Source organism: Apodemus sylvaticus, chromosome 17 (genome assembly GCF_947179515.1).
Source record: "Apodemus sylvaticus chromosome 17, mApoSyl1.1, whole genome shotgun sequence".
NCBI classification, from domain to species: Eukaryota; Metazoa; Chordata; class Mammalia; order Rodentia; family Muridae; genus Apodemus; species Apodemus sylvaticus.
Window position 1 is genome coordinate 35,443,680 of NC_067488.1, and position 23,817 is coordinate 35,467,496.

Below are 23,817 nucleotides of genomic sequence, written 5' to 3' on the forward strand. Positions count from 1 at the left end.
TATTTCTTTTGTTGTTTAGTTTTTCCTTTTATTGAAAATAGACGTTCTTCTCATATAATGTATTTTATTATTATCTATTAGACAGCTTTTTGCTCTCTTTTTTTTCCTTTTTTCAACTTATTTATACTCACTTTACATTTTATTTACAGCCCTCCTTCCTCCCAGTCCCCCCCACAGCCCATCCCCCATCACCTCTCCCCTTCACCTCTGAGAAGGTGGAGGTCTCTCGTAGGGAACCAACCCATTTTGGCACCTCATTAAGTATATCCTCTCCCATTGAGGCCAGACAAGACAGCCTAGCTTGGGGAACAGGATCCATGAGCAGGCAATGGAGTCAGGGTAAACTCCTGTTCCAGTTCTTGGAGGACCCACATGAAGACCAAGCTGCACATTTGCTGCAAGTATACAAGGGCCTAGGTCTTGTACACTGCCTGTTTGTTTTCTAATGAGAGACAGAAAGGGAGTGGATCTAGATGGGAGAGGAGGTGGGGACATAGAGTTCTTAATAACTCTCCAAGGTCTGAAATCACATGAGAAGCAAGAAATATTCTACTATATATTGCTCATCTCAGTATTTCATGTCTGTTTTCTTTTGTTTTATGGAAACTTGAAGGAAGGCCTTAGAAACCACAGGCTCTCTTTAATTTTCCACATGTCTTTAAAAATAAACTATCTGTCTGTCTGTCTGTCTATCTATCCATCCATCTATCCATCCATCCATCCACCCACCCACCTGTCTGTCCATCTATCCATCCATCTATCCATCTATCTATCTATCTATCTATCTATCTATCTATCTATCTATCTATCTATCTATTTATCTATCAACCATCTACTTTCTATCATCTATCTATGTGCATTCTTGAGTTGGCACACATATACCAGAGCATGCACATGGAAGTCAATGAACAACTTGAAGTAATCCCAGTCCTACTATACGGGCTCTAGAGGTCAAATTCAGGTTGTCAATATTGGCAGCAAGAGACTTTACATACTAAGCCATCTTGCCAGCCCTTGCACAGTGTTTTTTGCTGGTCCCTGAAGAGCTGGGCTGGGACCTCAGCATTCTCAAAATAACACAGGAATAACAGGGAGAGAATCTGGCTTCCTGGGAATGTGTGGAAATGAACAATAAATGTCTCCAGTCTCATGTGGCTTGTATCCCTCTGCCCTGTCTTGCCTGCCTCCTGCTTGCTCATCACCTGCAAGGTCAGTGAGATGCCAACAATGTGAAGCTCTGTTATGTGGCCTGTGGCTTCTTCCACTGTCTTGAGCTGTAGCTTTTTAGTGGTTCTGAGAGGCAGGATTTCTGACTTCTGTGTCTTATTTCTGCCTTGAAGGCACCCATGTGGCCTGAACCACCACAGTGCTAGCTCTTTGAGTTCTGGAAATCTTCCCAGATACTATGGACTTTAATGTTTATACTAGTAAAATAGGGATCCTGTATGAATCTGGGAGTCAGGAATGTGGAATGAGGTAGCTTCTTTTACCCCTCAAACCCCTCCTGGTAAGTACTGGAAAATTAAGACAGCTATCTTCTCATGAAGTTATCTGTTGGTCAAGGACCGGAAGACAGCTAATGGAGGCAAGACCTGGGATGTTAGGGTTGGAGTGAAGAGGAGTGAGGAGTAAAATGGTGTTCTCTGAGGCCTGCAGCTCTAAGCACATGCATCTAGGTGCTGCAGCCTTAGCCTTGAACTAGAAACAGCTGGTATTAGATTGGCAAGCCACAGACTGAGCTGACCCTGCCGTATCCTTCAACCTCTGTGGGGACAAGTATAGAGTTTGTTCTCTCACATCTCTGTCCCAATGGGTTAGTGTGTAGGGTACCAGCGTCTCCTGGTGTTGGGTTTCTCTGATCTATAGCCAAGGCTGCTATGACTTCCGCCTTAATGCCCAATTGTTTCTACCATCCACTTTTAAGCATAGCAAAGCTTAGGGATTGTTTTCTAAAAATAAAAGCCAAAACAAATAAAGTGACCCGAGCCAAAAATGTCCCTTGAAAACTGTAATTTAGCCTTTGGTCACACTTAAAAATACAATTGCATTTAAGTGTTTGTTGTTTTGTGCCTCCTCCTGTCTCCTGTAAGTTTATATTTGGATTACAAGGGAAAGTGAGAACCTTGTTGCTGCCAAACTAAACCAAGGGCAGAAATTGGCTCGAGGCTCTATTTTGCGTTCTGTATGTTTAAAGCCAAGATATGTTCCCACTGTACTGGAAGGAAAAGGTGGCTGTACTCAGCCTCCAGAGTTTTTTCCATTGCTGATCAAACTATTTCTCACCTACGTTTTAACCCCAGTCCTTTCGCTAACATGTAATAATACATTCCAAATGGAAAGAACATAGTTTCTTTTTTTTAATTTTTTTATTCGATATAATTTATTTACATTTCAAATGATTTCCCCTTTTCTAGCCCCCCACTCCCCGAAAGTCCCGAAAGCCCCCTTCACTTCCCTGTCCTCCCACCCACCCCTTCCCACTTCCCCGTTCTGGTTTTGCTGAATACTGCTTCACTGAGTCTTTCCAGAACCAGGGGCCACTCCTCCTTTCTTCTTGTACCTCATTTGATGTGTGGATTATGTTTTGGGTATTCCAGTTTTCTAGGTTAATATCCACTTATCAGTGAGTGCATACCATGATTCACCTTTTGAGTCTGGGTTACCTCACTTAGTATGATGTTCTCTAGCTCCATCCATTTGCCTAAGAATTTCATGAATTCATTGTTTCTAATGGCTGAATAGTACTCCATTGTGTAGATATACCACATTTTTTGCATCCACTCTTCTGTTGAGGGATACCTGGGTTCTTTCCAGCATCTGGCAATTATAAATAGGGCTGCTATGAACATAGTAGAGCATGTATCCTTATTACATGGTGGGGAATCCTCTGGGTATATGCCCAGGAGTGGTATAGCAGGATCTTCTGGAAGTGAGGTGCCCAGTTTTCAGAGGAACTGCCAGACTGATTTCCAGAGTAGTTGTACCAATTTGCAACCCCACCAGCAGTGGAGGAGTGTTCCTCTTTTTCCACACCCTCTCCAACACCTGCTGTCTCCTGAATTTTTAATCTTAGCCATTCTGACTGGTGTAAGGTGAAATCTCAGGGTTGTTTTGATTTGCATTTCCCTAATGACTAATGAAGTTGAGCATTTTTTAAGATGCTTCTCTGCCATCCGAAGTTCTTCAGGTGAGAATTCTTTGTTTAACTCTGTACCCCATTTTTTAATAGGGTTGTTCGGTTTTCTGGAGTCTAACTTCTTGAGTTCTTTATATATATTGGATATTAGCCCTCTATCTGATGTAGGATTGGTGAAGATCTTTTCCCAATTTGTTGGTTGCCGATTTGTCCTCTTGATGGTGTCCTTTGCCTTACAGAAACTTTGTAATTTTATGAGGTCCCATTTGTCAATTCTTGCTCTTAGAGCATACGCTATCGGTGTTCTGTTCAGAAACTTTCTCCCTGTACCGATGTCCTCAAGGGTCTTCCCCAGTTTCTTTTCTATTAGCTTCAGAGTGTCTGGCTTTATGTGGAGGTCCGTGATCCATTTGGATTTGAGCTTAGTACAAGGAGACAAGGATGGATCAATTCGCATTCTTCTGCATGCTGACCTCCAGTTGAACCAGCACCATTTGTTGAAAAGGCTATCTTTTTTCCATTGGATGTTTTCAGCCTCTTTGTCGAGGATCAAGTGGCCATAGGTGTGTGGGTTCATTTCTGGATCTTCAATCCTGTTCCATTGATCCTCCTGCCTGTCACTGTACCAATACCATGCAGTTTTTAACACTATTGCTCTGTAGTATTGCTTGAGGTCAGGGATACTGATTCCCCCAGATTTTCTTTTGTTGCTGAGAATAGTTTTAGCTATCCTGGGTTTTTTGTTGTTCCAGATAAATTTGATAATTGCTCTTTCTAATTCTGTGAAGAATTGAGTTGGGATTTTGATGGGTATTGCATTGAATCTGTATAGTGCTTTAAGCAAAATGGCCATTTTAACTATATTGATTCTACCGATCCATGAGCATGGGAGGTTTTCCCATTTTTTGAGGTCTTCTTCCATTTCCTTCTTCAGAGTCTTGAAGTTCTTGTCATACAGATCTTTCACATGTTTGGTAAGAGTCACCCCAAGATACTTTATACTGTTTGTGGCTATTGTGAAGGGGGTCATTTCCCTAATTTCTTTCTCAGCCTGCTTATCCTTTGAGTATAGGAAGGCCACTGATTTGCTTGTGTTGATTTTATAACCTGCCACTTTGCTGAAGTTGTTTATCAGCTGTAGGAACTCTCTAGTGGAGTTTTTTGGGTCACTTAGGTAGACTATCATGTCGTCTACAAATAATGATAATTTGACTTCTTCCTTTCCAATTTGTATCCCTTTGACCTCCTTATGTTGTTGAATTGCCCGAGCTAGTACCTCAAGTACAATATTGAAAAAATAAGGAGAAAGGGGGCAGCCTTGTCTGGTCCCTGATTTCAGTGGGATTGCTTCAAGTTTCTCTCCATTTAGTTTGATGCTGGCTACCGGTTTGCTGTATATTGCTTTTACTATGTTTAGGTATGGGCCTTGAATTCCTGTTCTCTCCAAGACTTTAAGCATGAAAGGATGCTGAATTTTGTCAAATGCTTTTTCAGCATCCAATGAAATGACCATGTGGTTTTGTTCTTTGAGTTTGTTTATGTAGTGGATTGCATTGATGGATTTCTGTATATTGAACCAACCCTGCATTCCTGGGATAAAGCCTACTTGATCATGGTGGATGATGGTTTTGATGTATTCTTGGATTCGGTTGGCAAGAATTTTATTGAGTATTTTTGCATCGATGTTCATAAGGGAAATTGGTCTGAAGTTCTCTTTCTTTGTTGGATCTTTGTGTGGCTTTGGTATCAGCGTAATTGTGGCTTCGTAGAAGGAATTGGGTAGTGTTCCTTCTGATTCTATTTTGTGGAATAGTTTGAAGAGTATTGGTGTTAACTCTTCTTTGAAGGTCTGATGGAATTCTGCACTGAAACCATCTGGTCCTGTGCTTTTTTTGGTTGGAAGACTTTCTATGACTCCTTCTATTTCTTTAGGTATTATGGGACTGTTTAGATGGTCCTGATTTAATTTTGGTATTTGGTATCTGTCAAGGAAATTGTCCATTTCCTCCAGATTCTCCAGTTTTGTTGAGTACAGGCTCTTGTAGTAGGATCTGATGATTTTTTGGATTTCCTCAGTTTCCGTTGTTATATCTCCCTTTTCAGTTCTAAGTTTGTTAATTTGGATACTTTCTCTGTGCCCTTTGGTCAGTCTGGCTAAGGGTTTATCAATCTTGTTGATTTTCTCAAAGAACCAGCTCCTGGTTTTGTTGATTTTTTTGTATGGTTCTCTTTGTTTCTACTTGATTGATTTCGGCCCTGAGTTTGATGATTTCCTGCCTTCTACTCCTCCTGGGTGAAATAGCTTCTTTTTGTTCCAGGGCTTTCAGGTGTGTCATTAAGCTGGTAATGTAAGCTCTCTCCATTTTCTTTTTGGAGGCACTCAGGGCTATGAGTTTTCCTCTTAGCACTGCTTTCATTGTGTCCCATAGATTTGGGTATGTTGTGTTTTCATTTTCATTGTGTTCTAAATGTCTTTAATTTCTTTCTTTATTTCTTCCTTGACCAAGGTATCATTGAGTAGAATATTGTTCAGTTTCCACGTGTATGTGGGTTTTCCGTTGTTTTTGTTGCTATTGAAGACCACTTTTACTCCATAGTGATCTGATAGGAGGCATGGGATTATTTCGATCTTCTTATATTTGTTGAGGTCTGTCTTGTGACCAATTATATGGTCGATTTTGGAGAAGGTGCCATGAGGTGCTGAGAAAAAGGTATATTCTTTTGTTTTAGGATAGAATGTTCTATATATATATATATATCTGTTAAATCTAATTGGTCCAAAGCTTCAATTAATTTCATTTTGTCCCTGTTTAGTTTCTGTTTTCCTGCCGCCTTACTCAAGAACATAGTTTCTAAACATCCCTCACCCCCCAAGGGCAATCATGTCTAGCTCCACCCCTAACCCTAAGCCACTTGTGTGATAGGACCATAAAATGGGGAGGAGGACATAGACCCCCAGCTTGCTATGATGTCTGGTACCACCTTCTCTCTTTGCCTAGCTGAGGTCTGTGGTCCTAGAACCTTTGAGAGGAGTATGTGATCCTTAGCATCATAGGAAGACAGTGCTGGGAAGCTCCTGTGTGATGATGCGTTATCCCAGCCCGCAACTAAAAGATGAGATCTGGAAAGGGGAAGCATTCTGTTACCCACTACACCCATGTGAAACTTCCTCTAACTATGCTCACTGTAACCTTTCCCAGTATTGAGAACATGACAGCCATGTAGGGCACACAGGCTCAGAATGTCCTTAACTCCTCACTAGGCACCACAGGACTATAAGGACTCTAGTGGCCTGGAGGCTAAAGATGGAAACAGAACAAATCACTGAGTGGCAAAAGAATAAGTTGGATGATGAAAACATTTTACAGGGTGTGAAGTGCTCAGATTAAAATGAAGAGGAGAGATGGGACAAAAAATGAACATAAGTAGCTTTAGCAATTAGCATGGGAACCCTAGAAGAGATGACATTACAGGTGATACTTGAAGGATGGGAAGGACCCTCCTGCATGGCAATTTCAGGGTTCTCTGTGGTACTTGTGCTATGTGAAGGACATCCCAGTAAGCTTTGACTTTGGCCTTGGCATTAGGCAGCACTGTCCAATAGAACTATGGTCTGAGAACCTATGTAATGAAAATAAATGTCAGTCAACAGTCACACAGTATTACTATGCATTCAAATGGCTGTGGTAGTCATTTCTATTCACTGAAATCATTGTTCAGATAGTAGCATTTGCCTGATGACTACTGATGCACATATTTAGGAGCTGCTGCACAGATATTCTCTCACATAGCTTAATACAGAGGGAGAAGGATGGGACCTCCTCTAAAGACCCAAGCAGGAAGTGATTGAAATTCAGGGAAAGAGTGACACGTTTTATGACAACTCAGGATTGTTTCTCAAAGGGGAACTAGGCACTACTGCAGGGTTGGTGGTAGCTTTCCACTGCCATCCAGGCAGATGGGGCGGAGTGCATCCATGCTTGAAGAGAAGAGATGCTGCCATTTTGGAGTGTGTGAAACACCAGTCAAGCATAAGCCAGTGGTGGGATCACTGTATAGCTGTTTTGCATGTAGTTTGTCTCTCTTCATCATCCATGAAGAGAATAGAGTTCTCAGGCATGTGAGTAATTGAGGCAGATGCCCAGAGGATCCGGGCACTTATGTAGGAGGGAACCTTCAGGGTCTGCCCTTGGGGCTTTCATAATCTGAGGTTGTACCATGAGACTTTGCAGTGTCTATAGGAATGAGAATCTGCAGGTCTGAACCACCAATGGACTAATGTAAATCAAGGCAGGGAAGGCCTGGGCTCTGAGTCTCCTCTGCTACCTACCTACTGAATACCAGGGGAGCCAGTCCATATCACAGACTCTCTCTAAGGCTCTCTCCTTAGAATAACACAGACAAAAGAATAAGGCTATATATGCTCACACTGTTTATAGATTGATGCTCTAAGTGGAACTAGAATTAGGAATAGGTGAACCCCAGAGCAAGCCACTTTTAGCCAGAGGGCTTAGCAATGACAATATAACCCTGTTAAACCTGCCAGTCTAATGACAGAATGGGGTAAACTGAGTTCCTAAGAAACAGCTGTTGTGGACAGTGTAGAATGTGACTTGAAAAGCAGGTGTCAACAGGAACTGAGTGATAAGAACAGGTCTCATAGTAAAGGTTTATATGGCAATGATTTGAAAGGTTGATCCTAAACTAGGCTGAAAGCAAGAGATTGGGCCACTTAGCTGTGCATGCTTTGTCTATTCTAAGTTCTTTTCTGTTGTTTGATTTAACAAGATGGGGGAAATAGCATCCATTGTGACTTCTGAATGATGGCATCCCGTTTTTTCATCTGCCACATGTTCAGGCTCATCTATTTTACACACATGAAGCAATAAACATGAAGCGCGATGCTGTATGGTTTATGCCCATGAAGATGGGAATTGTTGTCACATAGGAATAATCCAAGAAACAGCACATGTAGTTTTCTAGATGTTCACCTTAGATATCCAAAGGTATGATGTGCATGGCCCAGGTAAATGACTTTAAGATCCCTGTCTGGTAGTCACATCCTCTCCATGCATAGTCAAGTATAGAGGTTTCATACCCAGAGATAATCTTGTCTTGGCCCCCATACTACTCTAGCACACATGGAGCAAAATCAGAAGACATGATTGAGGTCAGGGAGCTCCAATCTACTCCAGAGGGTTTTGGGGTCTTTTCAACCTTTCTTCTTTCTCTCCTTAGGCCATGAATATACTGCAGCTGGTCAGAAGAGCTTCGAACCAACAGGTTTTCAAAATGTGCTCTCGGGGTTGTATAGTCCTGTGGTGTTCTCAGCCTCGGGAGCCAATCTGACAGATACACACCTTTACTGTCTGCTTGCCTGTGACAATGACTCCTGCTGTGATGGCTTCATCCTCACACAGGTCAAAGGAGGTATGGCCAATAGTGGGGCTGGGCCTAAGTAGGGATAAGGGGCATTTGGAGACTCAGAAACCACAGAGCCTGCCTTGGAATTTGCTAGCACGATACTACCATGCTCAAATTGAAGATGGTATTCACACACAAGGTCGGGGAAAATTCTGGTCTCTTTATCATGTCATGATTATACCATGTTTTATTTCATAAAACTCATTTATTACAGCTGTCTTCAATTTTATAAACCAAAACAGGAGCTCTGAGAATAGAAATCATTTGTCAGTGTTATGCAGCTTCTGAAGGGACATGGTGGCATTGACCCAAGGTGTATTTTCCCTAAGATCTTACTGTTAGCTGAGAATCCTGGCAAGGTCACATTCAGTCAAATTGCCTTAGCTCACTCCTCTGTTCCTGATGACTATAAAGATAACCTGCCTAGTCCATCTCTGCCCCCTCAGTCATTCTCAGCAGCTCCTCAGCAGCATATATCTCTACATGTTATAGAAGTAAACCCAGGCACTTAGTAGGTTAGGTTAGGAGGGGATGTTGGAGTTACATTGTGGAGAAGAATCAGATCACAATGATTCAGTGGCCTTCTGGGAAAGCAGAGGCTGGTCAAGGCTCTTTTGGGGTAAAAAAGCACTTAGATGAGGTGAGAACCCAGGGCAATGCTAGAGTGGGCATTGCTGGGCTAGAGGCTGGGGACTCCATCTACTTTGAAGATTACTAGCAGACTCTGGTCTGAAGAAGCCTGTCATCGGGCTAAGTGGATGCCGGAAAGCAAGAGCTCACATTTTCTTTTCCTGCCTCCTGGCCTGGTTTCCCTCGATGAAATTAGTGAGAGAGAAAGTTGGTAACTACTGGATCCTGAAAGAAAGTTAAATACAACTTTGGAAACCGACAGTAAGTATTTTGTACTATTCAGAGAGAGAAATGAAGTTTCCTTGGGTCTCAAACAGAGTGCAAACCTTAATTTGGTAACATGAAGAGAGATAATAGTTCTGGGCAGAGGAGGAAGGCTACAGAAAAGTCAATTCATGATAAAGAGAAGGAAGGCTGAGCTAGATTCCCCAGGGTAGGAGAACTAGCAGAAGGTAGCCTTGGCTTAGGAAGGAGCCAGAGGGAGAGGTTTCATCAGGCTACTACTAAGGAGGTCAGGGAAAGAAGGTAAGAAGTTCAAGGTCATTGAGTCCGAGGGCTACCTAGCATACATTAGACCTGTCTTAGGATTTTTGTTTTGTTTTGTTTTTTAAAGAAAGTTTGAGTACAAGTGAGGAGTCCAGTGGGGACAGTGGTAACAGGTGAGAAGATGGGTGAGTGGGTCACACCCCAGTGAATGCCTGGAAGAAAGGTAGAACCCCTAGGCAAGGAGAATGAAGCCCAGGGCATCCTAAAGTAACCAAGTGAGGGACGGTAGGATGTGCAGGGTGCTTGACAGTCCCTCATGCTGCTGACAGCTCAAGAAAACAACTGTGAAGATGCCCAGCTGAGCTCACTGAGTCAGTAGTGCTAAAAAGGAAACTGGTTGGTGTTTGCTGTTGTTTTTATTGAAACACTATCTTTCTTATCCTGTTAGAATTTACTATCTACCCAAGGATGACTTTAAACTTGTGACCTTCCTCTTTTTGCCTCTTCAGTGCTATTATTATAGACATGCTCCATCATGCCAGGTTTATATGGTATTAGGGGATGAACCTGGCCTTTGTGTATGCAAAGCAAACACTCTACCAATGAAGCTGCATCCTCAGCCCCAGAATGAGAGTGTTTAGTTGAAAAGATAATTAGAACGACTTGATTCCTAATCATCCTTTTGGTTTCAGCCATATGATTATACAATGTGGGTTCCTGTTAGTATTTGGATGGGCAAATCATTAACTGTCCCTCTCTTGTATATCAACACATGTCTTTCTCCATACCCATGTTTAGAAAGTCTGTTTTCAGAGGCAGGATGCCTTGTTGAACTAAACATATATTCTGTGGGTGCTACTGTTTCTCCAGATGCTATGTTACTCAGCAGACATGGGATCCTTCTATGGAAACACTGACTTCATTTTCCCTAAGATCATATATGAAGGATCATTTTGTTCCATGGGGCACTGAGACTTCCAAGGCCTTCTTTCCATGACTCTGTGGTTGGCAGTGTGCTTGCTATTCCCTCCAAGTCTAACTAGTCATCAGTGAATTGCCCAGCATCTTACCCACCCTACCCCCACATGCAGTGCCAGAATTTGGGCCCTTGTGACATGCCTATAAACATCTGGCTGTCCTTCCAGACACATCTGGTACAGTGGGTAGTTAGGAGTTTTAATTTTGGGGCTTTGGCTGGATTTACTGAGAACAAAATCCTGTTACACCCTTTACCACAGCATTTGAAATCCTTTCGTTTTCTTAAATATTCCTCCTTTACTTGCCCCTCCTAGTCATCCCTCACAGAAGCTGCAGCTGCCTCTAGCCTCCTCTGGATGCCTCCGCTAGCTCCCAATGGATGGCTGTCTTTTCAATGGGGAGTAGTTAGTGATAACTCCCGAGGATTCAAGCCTGCTTTGTAGTGGAGGCTACTGGGAAGAGGGATTCTAGGGAACTCCCATGCCCTAAGGTTTACACGAGTATCACTGAAGCTGGAGGGTGTGATCAGCTAGTGACTGGTCCCTATCATAGGAACATGTGGTGCTAGTGCAGGAAGATGTATGGTTTTTTACGTGAGGGTCAGGGTCAAGGGCACTAGGTTCTGAATTAAGTATGTTACTATTCCTCCCTCCCTCCCTAGTTCCTTCCCTCTCTCCCTCCCTTCCTCCCTTGTTTTTTCTCTCCCTCTTACTCTCTTGATCACTTTTTCTCTTCCATAAACCATGGTGCTCAGACTTCTTTTGAGCTCCCACATTTTTATTGTATCCAGACTGCCCTGTGGTTCTACTGCCAGCTCAATCTGTTCCTCAGTGCGGCTGCTGCTGCCTCCACCCTTTCACTATTGCTCAGACACTAGAAAAAACCCACTTCTCCTTTTGTAGTGTCTCAGTTTCACACTCTGTGATATGACGTTATCTAACGAGGTCAGTGGCTCTTGAACCAGGCTGTACTGCAGAGTCTTCTGCGTGCTCCTTGTGAACACTAACTCCCCCAGTAGCATCTCAACCCTCATGCGACAACATGACAAAGTCCACAGCTGGTGCCAGCAACTGAACATGTCCACAATCCTCCATGTATAGTATATCAGTGCCACATAAAAGGACCTCTGAGGCCATCTTTGGAAAGTGATCTGAAAACAGGCTTTGGTGCCCCAGTATCACTGTCCCATCCTCAGGCAGAGTCCAGGCTCTCAGAGCAAAGGATGCTGTGCAGGGCTTCATGGTTTCCCTCACACTGGCCTCTTCCATTTGACAGGGCCCACCATCTGTGGACTGCTCAGTTCTCCCGACATTCTGCTTTGCCACATCAATGATTGGAGGGATGCCTCTGGTACATGTGCTGGGCTGGCATACGACGAGGCGAACCTCCAGATGGCCTTGAGACCGGGAGGCCAAGAGTTCCTGCAGGGTAAGTAAGCCTCTGCATTTCACCATGCTTCTAAGTTCCTCATTCCCCCAGTGGGCGCTCTGCTAACTTCTTAGGTGCAGTTCTACATCCTGAGAGCTTGCACCCCTTATTTAGCTTCGAAATTACTAGTGTACAGATATATCCTCCTCACACTGACCTCATCCTCTAGGCTATGCAGGCTTTACTTATAGTACAGAAGGAAATGGCACCTATGAAACTGTACAGGGAGCTAATGGCTGAGTTCAGGATATATATGTATGTACGTATGTGTGTGTGTGTATGTGTGTGTGTGTATACATACATATATATATATATATATATATATATATATATATATATATATATATATATATATATATATAGAGAGAGAGAGAGAGAGAGAGAGAGAGAGACAGAGACAGAGAGACAGAGAGACAGAGAGAGACAAAGAGACAGAGACAGAGACAGACACACACACACACAGAAAGGGGGGTATGGATATATGGCAGCAAATTATCATGTTCATTTAGCTCTCAAAGCTTCAGGTTAGTTGAGGCCAAGGTCCTTTAGGAATCTAGCATGCCCAGCTGCTGGTCCATTATCCCCGGCCTCAATTGGGGCTGGTCCTGCTCTGGCTGGTTTCCTCCTCGTTGGGGACGAGTATGCTCTTTTCCGGCAGGTGGCAGAGGCAGGACAGAATAAGGAGGAAGTTCAAGGCTTCTGAAAGTCTACAGACACTCATCTCTGCCTCATTTTTGGTGCATAAACAAACCACATGGGGGAAACCAGAAGCCAAAAGACGGGAAATACTGTTCCACTAGTAGGAGGCATTGCAAAGTCTCATGTAAAAATGCCTGCAGAGAAACAAGGGTGGAGGACTACTGTGAGAGACCGTGGTGTTCCCCTGGGAAGTTAATGTATCACCCTCTTCTAATCACAGGGGCACAGGGACAGGACCATCTCTGTTTTGAAGAAGCTCTTCAGACTTTTCTGAAAGATATCTCTAATGTTAGCAATAGCAGGCCTGCCCTCCAATCCTCAGAGAAGGGTACTAAGTTTCCAAGGCCTTCAGACTTCTTGTGCCACTCCCAATTCCTTCTTCTGCCTACCCCTCTTAGCAGGTTCAGTAGAGAGGACAGGGTTTCTTTTCTGTCCTAAGATTCTATTAGCCAGGCTGGTGCTGTTCACAAGGTTAGTCACAGTAGGGCCAGGATCGTCCACAACTGGTTAGATATGCTAAGTCTTAAGACCCCATGCCCAATAGGACCAGGAATATGTGTTCTGAGAAGCAGTTTCAATAATTCCTAAACCAGTTGCCTGCCAGCATGGAGGAGAGGATAGCAATATCAATTGTCATAGAAACAAAATACCTCATGAGACTGTTAGGTCAGAGAGCACCAAGGCTGAGACCTGCACCTACACAGTGGTTCAGGGAATGCACTGTCATTGTGATCACTCCCATCTTGCAGCTGAAGGGAGACAGACACACAGGAGTTAAGTCACCCTAAAGAGGTGCCTGGGCCTAAAACGAGGCTCCGGGAGTCTTAGCCATTCCAGTATTGTCAGATATACAGGGAGAATTTTGGATGATATTGTACAGTTTTTTTAAACACTTGCTGATACCTAGACCAATATGTCGTATGCCTGTTATATTCTTTGAAGAATTATATATGCCTTACTAATTTTTGGATTAATGAGAGAGAGCTTAAAATCCAGTGTAGAAAACGCATAGGCGATCTGCATTGGCACACCCAACCAAAGCCTGGAAACGCACTGCAGAATCTGGCAGGATTCCAGGGAGCCTAAGTAGCTTCTTTTGGGGGTAAACAGAATCAAACAGCTTATTTATGGGATGGCTGCCTCACAGATGGTCTTCATTACTCTGAGAGGCACCCAGGGGGAAAGCAGGCATTTCAGGAAAGACATGTGATAAATTGGCAGCAGTAAGTCACTGAACTGCTTACGCCTGAACATGTGCTTGCTGTGTGTGTCCAAGGGCCAGGAATGTGCCCTGGCTTGGCCTCCCTGCAAAGGAGTGACAAGGAAAGGCCTTTGAAGGATTTAGGCCTTTCATCTGCTCAACTGCACTCCTCTCTCTCTCTCTCTCTCTCTCTCTCTCTCTCTCTCTCTCTCTCTCTCTGTATCAGAAGACAACTTTTTTTTCTGTTTTGGGTTTTTAAGACAGGGACAACTTTTTTGGATGTCATCATCTAGTGCCTTCCAGTTTTTGATTGCGACAGAGTCTCTCATTGGTCCAGGGTTTTACTGAGGCTAGGATAGCTGGACAGTAGTTTCCAGGGATCTGCTTATGTCTACCTTACATGTCACCGTCACTGGAATTACAAGTGTTTTTTCTGACTTATTAAATGGGCTTTATGGGAAGAACTCAGGTGCTTACATTTGTGAGGCAAGAGTTTACCAACTGAAATCTCTCCAGCCCAAGCTTTGGGTTTTCAATACAATGGTGTGTGTGTGTGTGTGTGTGTGTGTGTGTGGGTGGGTGGGTATTAGATGTGCATATATGCTATATGTATGTTGCTGTATATGTGCTATGTGTACATATATATATGATGTGTGTGATATTATATATGTACTATTTGTGTGTTGTGTATGTCTGTATATATGAATGTGTATGTATGTGAGGTATGTGTATTTGTGTGTATGTATATATGTGATGTGAAATGATGTGTGTGTGGTGTGTGTGGTGTGGTGTAGTGTGGTGTGTCTGCTGTGTGTGTGTGCTATGTGTATATGTGTAGTATATGTGTGATGTAGTATGTGTAGTGTATGTGTGTGGTGTCTGTTTATATATATATGTGTGTGTTAAGTGTGTGTATGTGAGTGTGTGTACTACACTGAGGATTTTTTTCCATGTTCCAACTATCTGGTCATTCACTTGTATGTCCCATGGCAATCCTCAATAGAATGGATTTCTTTTGTTTCTCAGCTAGCTGATAATATCACAGTTGAGTAAAGCAGAGACCTGGACCTGGGTTACACAGGCTTAGATCTGATATGGAAAGTTAATGTGGGTAGGGTCCTAGTTGTAGGAAGCTGCAACTCAGTAGACTCCTTGTCCTTTAAACAGGGAGCACACCAAAGTCTGCTTTGCATTGTTATTTTCCTGATCCTTTGGACCACCTGCTAAAGCAAACAACCGAGGGAATGCAGGTCAAACTCGGCGTGTTCTACTGTTCATTAATGCCAGACCTGTGGTTCAACTCTTCATTTGAACCCCAAGTTCTTGTCTTCCCAACATGCCCCTAGAGCCACTTTCTACTACTATGGTACCAGATATGATTTCCTGAAAGCAGAAAATGCTTTCAAGTCATCTGTGGTTATTGTAGCAAATTGCTTGGCATCTCTGACACTTTGGAATTTCACTCCTCAGATGTCACTGAATTCCTCACTTCTGGGCTTAGTCTGAATGCCAGTTCATAGCAAATTCTACTTCAAAGATGGCAAAGGAGAGATGTTAAAAGGCTACTGGAGACAGGAGCAGAGGGTTGAGGGAGGGGTGATGTGGCCAGCCAAGCTTAGTGGTGGTCCTCACGTGATATAACCACAACCTTGGGATGTATCCTCCACCACAAAACACTACCTACAAGGCAAATCGGAGGCATCAAGCCAGGTTCTGAGTGCAAAAGTTGCCAAGTTTTCCATCACCAAGGCCAAGGTGCTTCCTAGCTAGCTGAGCTGATAGGAGTGGGCATCACTAAATCAAAACAAGCCTGCTCTTTGTCACCTTCTTAGACTCAAGGGATTGTAGGACCCCTGTGCTCAGTCTCTGGAAACAAGCTGTTCTATTTAAGATCACTTACTCCATCTAGGGCTGCTTTCTGATGCCCACACCAAACAAATATACCTACCACTAACGGCACAGAACACAAAGAAATGGTTTTGTACAATCTGAGCCCACAGCAGGTATTTTTCCCCCTCAAAGTACCAGGGGTGAGTGCTGCGTAAGAGTGGTTGGAGAGAAAGATAAGTGTCTTCTTAAACTTTGAGTCTGAGACTGAACAGGGGAAAAAATGAGGAATGTTTGCCACCAAGAGGAGAGGGTGCAAGAAATATAGTTTTATCCTGTGTGGTACCAGAGGATGAGAACTTTCCAGAAAAGAGAGAAGCCTGGCTTTAGTGGGAGGGGAGAGCAGCAGTGGAATTGAGAGGATACGAGGCATTATCATGGTCAAAGTACTGATAAATGTCAGTGAAAATGTCTTTATAAAGCCCATCATTACATATAATTAATATATGTCAATACAAGTTTTAAAGAATAGCTAATAACATTAGTAATAAGTTAAATAATAAAAGCTGCAAATGACTGGATGTGTGTCAAATGTTATGGATCCAAAAGGTAACACTGTAAAGTATTATTATTTAATTTCCAGCTCCAATTAGTTTTTACATTTAATGATTTTACATTTAATGATTATGTAGTGTGTGTGTGTATGTGTGTGTGTGTGTGTGTGTGTGTGTGTGTGTAGCCTGAGCACACATGCCACCATGAGCATGTGAAGTCAGGACAACTTGACTAAGTCAATTCTCTTCTTCTAACATATGGGATCTGGGGATCAAATTCAGGACATCAACCTTGGTGGCGTGTGATCTTACTTACATCCTCTTGGCCCCAGCGTCATTAGGATGTCAGAATCTCAGCAGTGTTTGATGTCAGGAAATCCCCACAATGGGACCACCTAAACATCTTGTTGTTTTTGTCATTGTTCTTGTTGTTGTTGTCATTGATGTTGTTAACTGTTTTGGTTGTCTTCTAATGTCGTAGACTTGTGACCCTTCCCATATTAGTCTGTTTTGTTTCAAGCTAGATCCCTGAAGTCTGGACAGCTCTGGGTTTGCAAGCAAGTGTTGAATGGTATTCCATGAGGCCTTGAGAGATCCTGTAGAGAAAGCAGAGTTCTCAAGCCAGGAGGATCTTAAGGGGGATTATGGGACAATTGTAGAGGTTGGTGACCAGTGAGAACAAGCCCAAACAGGCTCACCAAATGGCAATCTTCTGCAGGTCTGGCACTCTTGGAGGGAACTCAAGACAGCTTTCCCAGCTTCCAGCAGGTCTACCTCTGGAAAGGTGAGCTCCAAGGTGGGGGAAGCAGGGGTGACAGAGAGTGACTTCCTGACTTTAGCCCCAGTTTCCATCTGCAAGGCACTCTGCTCCCCATGGAGGTAGGAATGGGAAACAGACTTATATTCTGTGGGCATGCTTTCTATGCAGCAGAAGGCTCCCACTGCTCATGGGAGACACAGTCGAAAGGAATGCCATGTGAAGACCAACATTTAGGAGCATTTTTTAAAGGCTAAGTGTTAATAGTTACATGTGTATCATGGGCATTCTAGTTCTAGCCCTAAGAGACTGCCCAGTGTTTGGTACAGGGCTATGCCTGCTCATCTGGGTGGCTAGGTCTATCCCTGCCTTGTCTTTAGTTCCTGGTTGTGGGACATGAATGTTATTATTTGTCTGCTTTAATATTACCAGTGATCTTATCTTCTTCCTAGATTCTGACATGGGGTCTCGGCCTGACACTATGGGATGTGAAAGGGGAACTGTGCCAAGGTCAGACTCTCCAGGAGGCGCAGGTATTGACTTGGAAGAGTTTATATAGCTGAGTCCAGGCCTCAGGGACAAGATGGTGGTACCCAAGGTCTAATCAGTGGATGGGTCTCTTATTATCACTCCATTCTGAAACCTTGGAACCTCACAATGCATCCAATTATACCTTGAGTCTAATTATCCACTCATAAACACTCCTGCAGTGGGCAGTCAAAACAGAATGTAATGTGACTTCACTGCCAATTGTCACTGTTACTGAAACAGAAACAAACACAGTAACTATAGCAGGAGAAATCGGGTACTTAAAGAGCAGAACTTAACTGAGCATGTCCAGAATTCCACTCATGTCAACTCTATAGGGCCTAGAAAAGTGTTACTATGTTTCACAAAACATCAGCTATGCCAAAATGAGCAGTCTGTATGGAGTCATGGAAGGCAAAGGAGGAGTTAATCAGGACAGGAATGGGGTTGAGCATGGGGTGTGAGAACACCTCACCATCAGAACCTCAAGATGTTTTTTACTATAGGTGGCATTAAGAACCAGGGAGAATCGGAGAAAGAGAAAGGCAGAGAGGGATGGAACGGAAGTGTGATGACAGAAGAGGAGTACCTTAGCCCTCTCAGTGTTGTTGTAACAAAATCACAGGCCAGCTCATTTAAAAGAAATAAGTATATTTGACTCTTAACTGTGAAGACCGGCAAATCCAGGATTGAAACTGCTGGTGGGATTGTAAGCTGGTACAACCACTCAGAAAATTAGTCTGGCGGTTCCTCAAAAAACTGGACATGACACTTCCGAAGGACCCTCTTATACCACTCCTGGGCATATACCCAGAGGATTCCCCAGCATGCAATAAGGACACATGCTTCATTATGTTCATAGCAGCATTATTTATAATACCCACAAGCTGGAAAGAACCCATATGTCCCTCAAGGAGGAATGGATACAGAAAATGTGGTATATTTACACAATGGAGTACTATTCAGCAATTAAAAACAATGAATTCACAAAATTTTTAGGCAAATGCTTGGAACTGGAAAATATCATCCTAAGTGAGGTAACCCAATCACAAAAGAATACACATGGAATGCAGTCACTGATAAGTGGATATTAATTAGCCCAGTAGTTCTGAATACTCAAGACAATTAACATATCAAATGATTCCCAAGAAGAAGGAAGGAGAGGGCCCTGGTCCTGGAAAGGCTTAATGCAGCATTGTAGGGGAGTACCAGGACAGAGAAATGGGAGGGAGGTGATGGGGAATGGGCAGAGGCAAGAGGGCTTATGGGACTTATGGGGAATGGGGAACCAGGAAAGGGGAAAACATTTGGAATGTAAACAAAGTATATAGAAAATAAAAAAGTAAATAAAAAATAAAAAATAAATCATCCACACTATAGAAAAAGAAAGAAAGAAAGAAAGCCTGCCTGTAGTGAGGGCCTTCTACTGTGCAATAACATGGTGGAAGTCATCAGAAGGGTTCAAGAGAGTAAGTGGGAAGCCAGATTGCTTTTATCACCCTCTCTGCCATACAACAACCTGCCCACCATGTATTAGCCTCTGAACCTGGATTCCCACATGACTTAGCTAACAGGCTGGCTGAGAGTTTCAAACAGAGGAATCTGCTGATAAGGCACTTTTGTTGGCAGAGACATGTTATCTGAGGCCACCCAGAGAGAGGCTAAAATCTTAGAGGGATCCCCTGACTAGAAAGTAGAAGCAGAGAGCTCAGCTTTCATCTAAACTGAAAATCTGGGTTTATGACTGTATGGTTTGTAAGACATTCTGAACCCCATTGCATGACCAGATCAATACCCTGTCATTTCTAGCCCCACTCTGGCCTTGGGTCATGTAACAATGCTTTTGTCTCTGTCTCTGGTCTGTTCCCATGTCTATTTCTCTCTGTTCCATGCTTGCTAGGTAGATGTAGAGCTCACCCTCTCATTTTTTATTTTTATTTATTTATTTATTTATTTATTTATTTATTTATTTTGCAGATGTGGCAGCAGAACTTTTCTCCCCTGTGGATATTACCCAGGTCATTGTCAACACAAGCCACTCATTGCCCAGCCAGAAGTATCGGCTCTTCACACACCTGTTTTCAGCAGAGCAGGCAAACCTATGGTGCCTTTCTCGTGAGTATCCTCAACCTGCAGCTTTCTTCAGACTGTTTTTCAACAACACCTGAGAAGTAGGGAAGTTTAACTCTGTGAAGAATTGAGTTGGGATTTTGATGGGTATAACTTAAGGGTCACTACATTCTCAGCATAAAAGTGGGGCTTGCTCCCAGATTTCAGAAAGGTCACACTGAAGGTCATTTCTGCTCAGCAACCAGAACCTATCTTCCATCCATCTATCCATCTATCCATCCATCCATGCATCTATCCATCCAATGTAGAATATGCATTATGTCCTAGGACTTACGTTTGACTGTGTGGGTAAGAAGCAAACCAGATGGTGTCCTTTGCCTTACAGAAACTTTGTAATTTTATGAGGTCCCATTTGTCAATTCTTGATCTTAGAGCATACGCTATCGGTAATCTGTTCAGAAACTTTCCCCCTGTACCGATGTCCTCAAGGATCTTCCCCAGTTTCTTTTCTATTAGCTTCAGAGTGTCTGGCTTTATGTGGAGGTCCTTGATCCATTTGGAGTTAAGCTTAGTACAAGGAGATAAGAATGGATCCATTTGCATTCTTCTACATGCTGACCTCCAGTTGAACCAGCACCATTTGTTGAAAAGGCTATCTTTTTTCCCATTGGATGTTTTCGGCCCCTTTGTCGAGGATCAAGTAGCCATAGGTGTGTGGGTTCATTTCTGGATCTTCAATCCTGTTCCATTGATGCACCTGCCTGTCACTGTACCAATACCATGCAGTTTTTAACACTATTGCTCTGTAGTATTGCTTGAGGTCAGGGATACTGATTCCCCCAGAATTTCTTTTGTTGTTGAGAATAGTATTAGCTATTCTGGGTTTTTTCTTATTCCAGATGAATTTGAGAATTGCTCTTTCTAACTCTGTGAAGAATTGAGTTGGGATTTTGATGGGCATTGCATTGAATCTGTATATTGCTTTTGGCAAAATGGCCATTTTAACTATATTAATCCTGCCAATACTTGAGCATGGGAGGTTTTTCCATTTTTTGAGATCTTCTTCCATTTCCTTCTTCAAAGTCTTGAAGTTCTTGTCATACAGATCTTTCACATATTTGGTAAGAGTCACCTCAAGGTACTTTATACTGTTTGTGGCTATTGTGAAGGGTGTCATTTCCCTAATTTCTTTCTCACTCTGCTTATCCTTTGAGTATAGGAAGGCTACTGATTTGCTTGAGTTGATTTTATAACCTGCCACTTTGCTGAAGTTGTTTATCAGCTGTAGGAGTTCTCTAGTGGAGTTTTTTGGGTCACTTAGGTAGACTATCATATCATCTGCAAATAATGATAGTTTGACTTCTTCCTTTCCAATTTGTATCCCTTTGACCTCCTTATGTTGTCTAATTGCCCAGGCAACCAACAAATTGGGAAAAGATCTTCACCAACCCTACATCAGCTAGAGGGCTAATATCTAATATATATATAAAGAACTCAAGAAGTTAGACTCCAGAAAACCAAATAACCCTATTAAAAAATGGGGTACAGAGTTAAACAAAGAATTTTCACCTGAAGAACTTCGGATGGCTGAGAAGCATCTTAAAAGATGTTCAACTTCATTAGTCATTAGGGAAATGCAAATCAAAACAACCCTGAGATTTCACCTTATACCAGTCAGAATGGCTAAGATTAAAAATTCAGGAGACAGCTAGTGTTGGCAAGGATGTGGAGAAAGAGGAACACTCCTCCACTGCTGGTGGGGTTGCAAATTGGTACAACCACTCTGGAAATCAGTCTGGCGGTTCCTCAGAAAACTAGGCACCTCACTTCCGGAAAATCCTACTATACCACTCCTGGGCATATACCCAGAGGATTCCCCAGCACGTAATAAGGATACATGCTCCACTATGTTCATAGCAACCCTATTTATAATTGCCAGAAGCTGAAAAAAACCCAGGTATCTCTCAACAGAAGAGTGGATGCAAAAAATGTGGTATATCTACACAATGGAGTACTATTCAGCCATTAGAAACAATGAATTCATGAAATTCTTAGGCAAATGGATGGAGCTGGACAACATCATACTAAGTGAGGTAACCCAGACTCAAAAGTTGAATCATGGTATGCACTCACTAATAAGTGGATATTAACGTAGAAAACTGGAATACCCAAAACATAATCCACACATCAAATGAGGTACAAGAAGAACGGAGGAGTGGCCCCTGGTTCTGTAAAGACTCAGTGAAGCAGTATTCGGCAAAACCAGAACGGGGAAGTGGGAAGGGGTGGGTGCGAGAACAGGGGGAGGGAAGGGGGCTTATGGGACTTTTGGGGAATGGGGGGCTAGAAAAGGGGAAATCATTTGAAATGTAAATAAGAAATATATCGAATTATAAAAAAAAAAAAAGAAGAAGAAGAAGAACGGAGGAGTGTCCCCTGGTTCTGGAAAGATTCGGTGTAGCAGTATAGGGAAAAACCAGAACAGGGAAGTGGGAAGGGGTGGATGGGAGAACAGGGTGAGGGAAGGGGGCTTATGTGACTTTCAGGGAGTGGGGGGTGCTGAAAAGGGGAAATTATTTGAAATGTAAATAAAAAATATATTGAATAAAAAAAAATGAAAAAAAAAAAAAAGAACCAAATCAGAATCAGCCATGCCTTTACTGTAAAGGAGCTCATAGGTATCTTTGGCCAGACTGACAAAGGTAGGGAACAGAGTGCTCATATACAAATCCCTGGTCTCTGGCCTGCTGACTGTTAGTGCCTCTGAGAAGCCATAAATGGAGACATGGAGCTTGTCTCCTGTGTTGCTGAGTTTGTGTCTGACCTCTCATCTCACTTTGGCTCTGCCTATACTCAAGCAACAATGTCATCTGTTTCCCCACTTCCTAGATTCCAAGTGTTTTTGTTTAGGCTTTCATGACTATCATGGGTAGACTAGCATTTTTGCCAAGTTGACACAAACTAGAGTCAGCTAGCTTAAGAAAATTCCTATGTCAGATGAGACATTTTCCTAATTCATGATTGACCTGAAAGAACCTGTCACACTGTGGGCAATGCCACTCCTGGGCTGGTGGTCCTGGGTTGTATAAGAAGACACTCAAAATTGGGTATGAAGAGTAAGCCAGTAAGCAGCATTCATTCATAGCCTATGCGTCAGCTCGTTCCTGTAGGTTCCTGCCTTGAGTCCTTTCACGATAGACAGCAAGCAGTAAAGTGGAATAAAGCTTTTCCTTGCCCGGTCACTTATAGTTATGGTGTTTATCCCAGTGTTAGAAAAGTAAACCAATGCAGTAGGCCTCTGCCTTGAAAGAGTCCCCAGCTGATTCTACCTACCCAAGAGCTTTCATGGACTAAACACCAACTGTCCTCTTGCCTTTAGGGTGTGCCCAGGAGCCCGTTTTCTGTCAACTTGCAGACATAACAGAAAGCTCACCTTTGTATTTCACCTGCTTCCTGTACCCAGAAGCTCAGGTCTGTGACAATGTTATGGAATCTACTGCTAAGAACTGCAGTCAGATTCTTCCTCACCATCCAACATCCCTGTTCCGGCGGAAAGGTAAGAAATCTGGTGTTTATAATCTGGGAGGTTGATGGGCCATCAGCCATCACTGTGTGATGGTACAATTGGTCAGAAATGGTACAATTCACTTCTTTTCAATTTAAAATTAATACTCCTCTCTCTCTTTCTCTGTCTCTCTGTCTCTGTCTCTCTCTCACGCACATACACACTTACAAATATAATGTGACTATGAATGTTTTAAAGAGAGCAAAGATGGATACATGGAACTAATCAGAAGGAGGAAGGGGAAGGGAAAATGGTATAATTATGTTATAGTCCCCAAAACTAATATATACATATATTTATATATCATCAATTTATATATATACACACATAGACAACAGTAAGATTATCCATGGTCCTTCAGAGATGTGAAACCATTAAAAAGGGCATGAGTGGTTTGCTCTGCTCTGGGATCTCACCTTACTTTCACCAGAATTTTGTGCAACTGTCCATACAAAGATCTCAAAAACAGTGACTTTTATACCATCACAGTTGCTCTTTCTGTTCAAGGACAGTGATTGTGTCGTTTGTCATCAT

General features: G+C 42.7%; 1 protein-coding gene across 1 annotated transcript in view; it reads left to right on the forward strand.

The window, feature by feature from the left end:
* The window catches only part of Tg (thyroglobulin), a 177,109-nt gene that overhangs the window by 49,459 nt on the left and 103,833 nt on the right, over window positions 1–23,817 (forward strand). Inside the window, exons 26-31 of the mRNA XM_052160288.1 lie at window positions 8,375–8,566; window positions 11,930–12,082; window positions 17,082–17,147; window positions 17,573–17,647; window positions 19,626–19,763; window positions 23,098–23,274. Coding sequence (XP_052016248.1) covers window positions 8,375–8,566; window positions 11,930–12,082; window positions 17,082–17,147; window positions 17,573–17,647; window positions 19,626–19,763; window positions 23,098–23,274 — 801 coding nt within the window. The remainder of the gene's footprint in view (window positions 1–8,374; window positions 8,567–11,929; window positions 12,083–17,081; window positions 17,148–17,572; window positions 17,648–19,625; window positions 19,764–23,097; window positions 23,275–23,817) is intronic.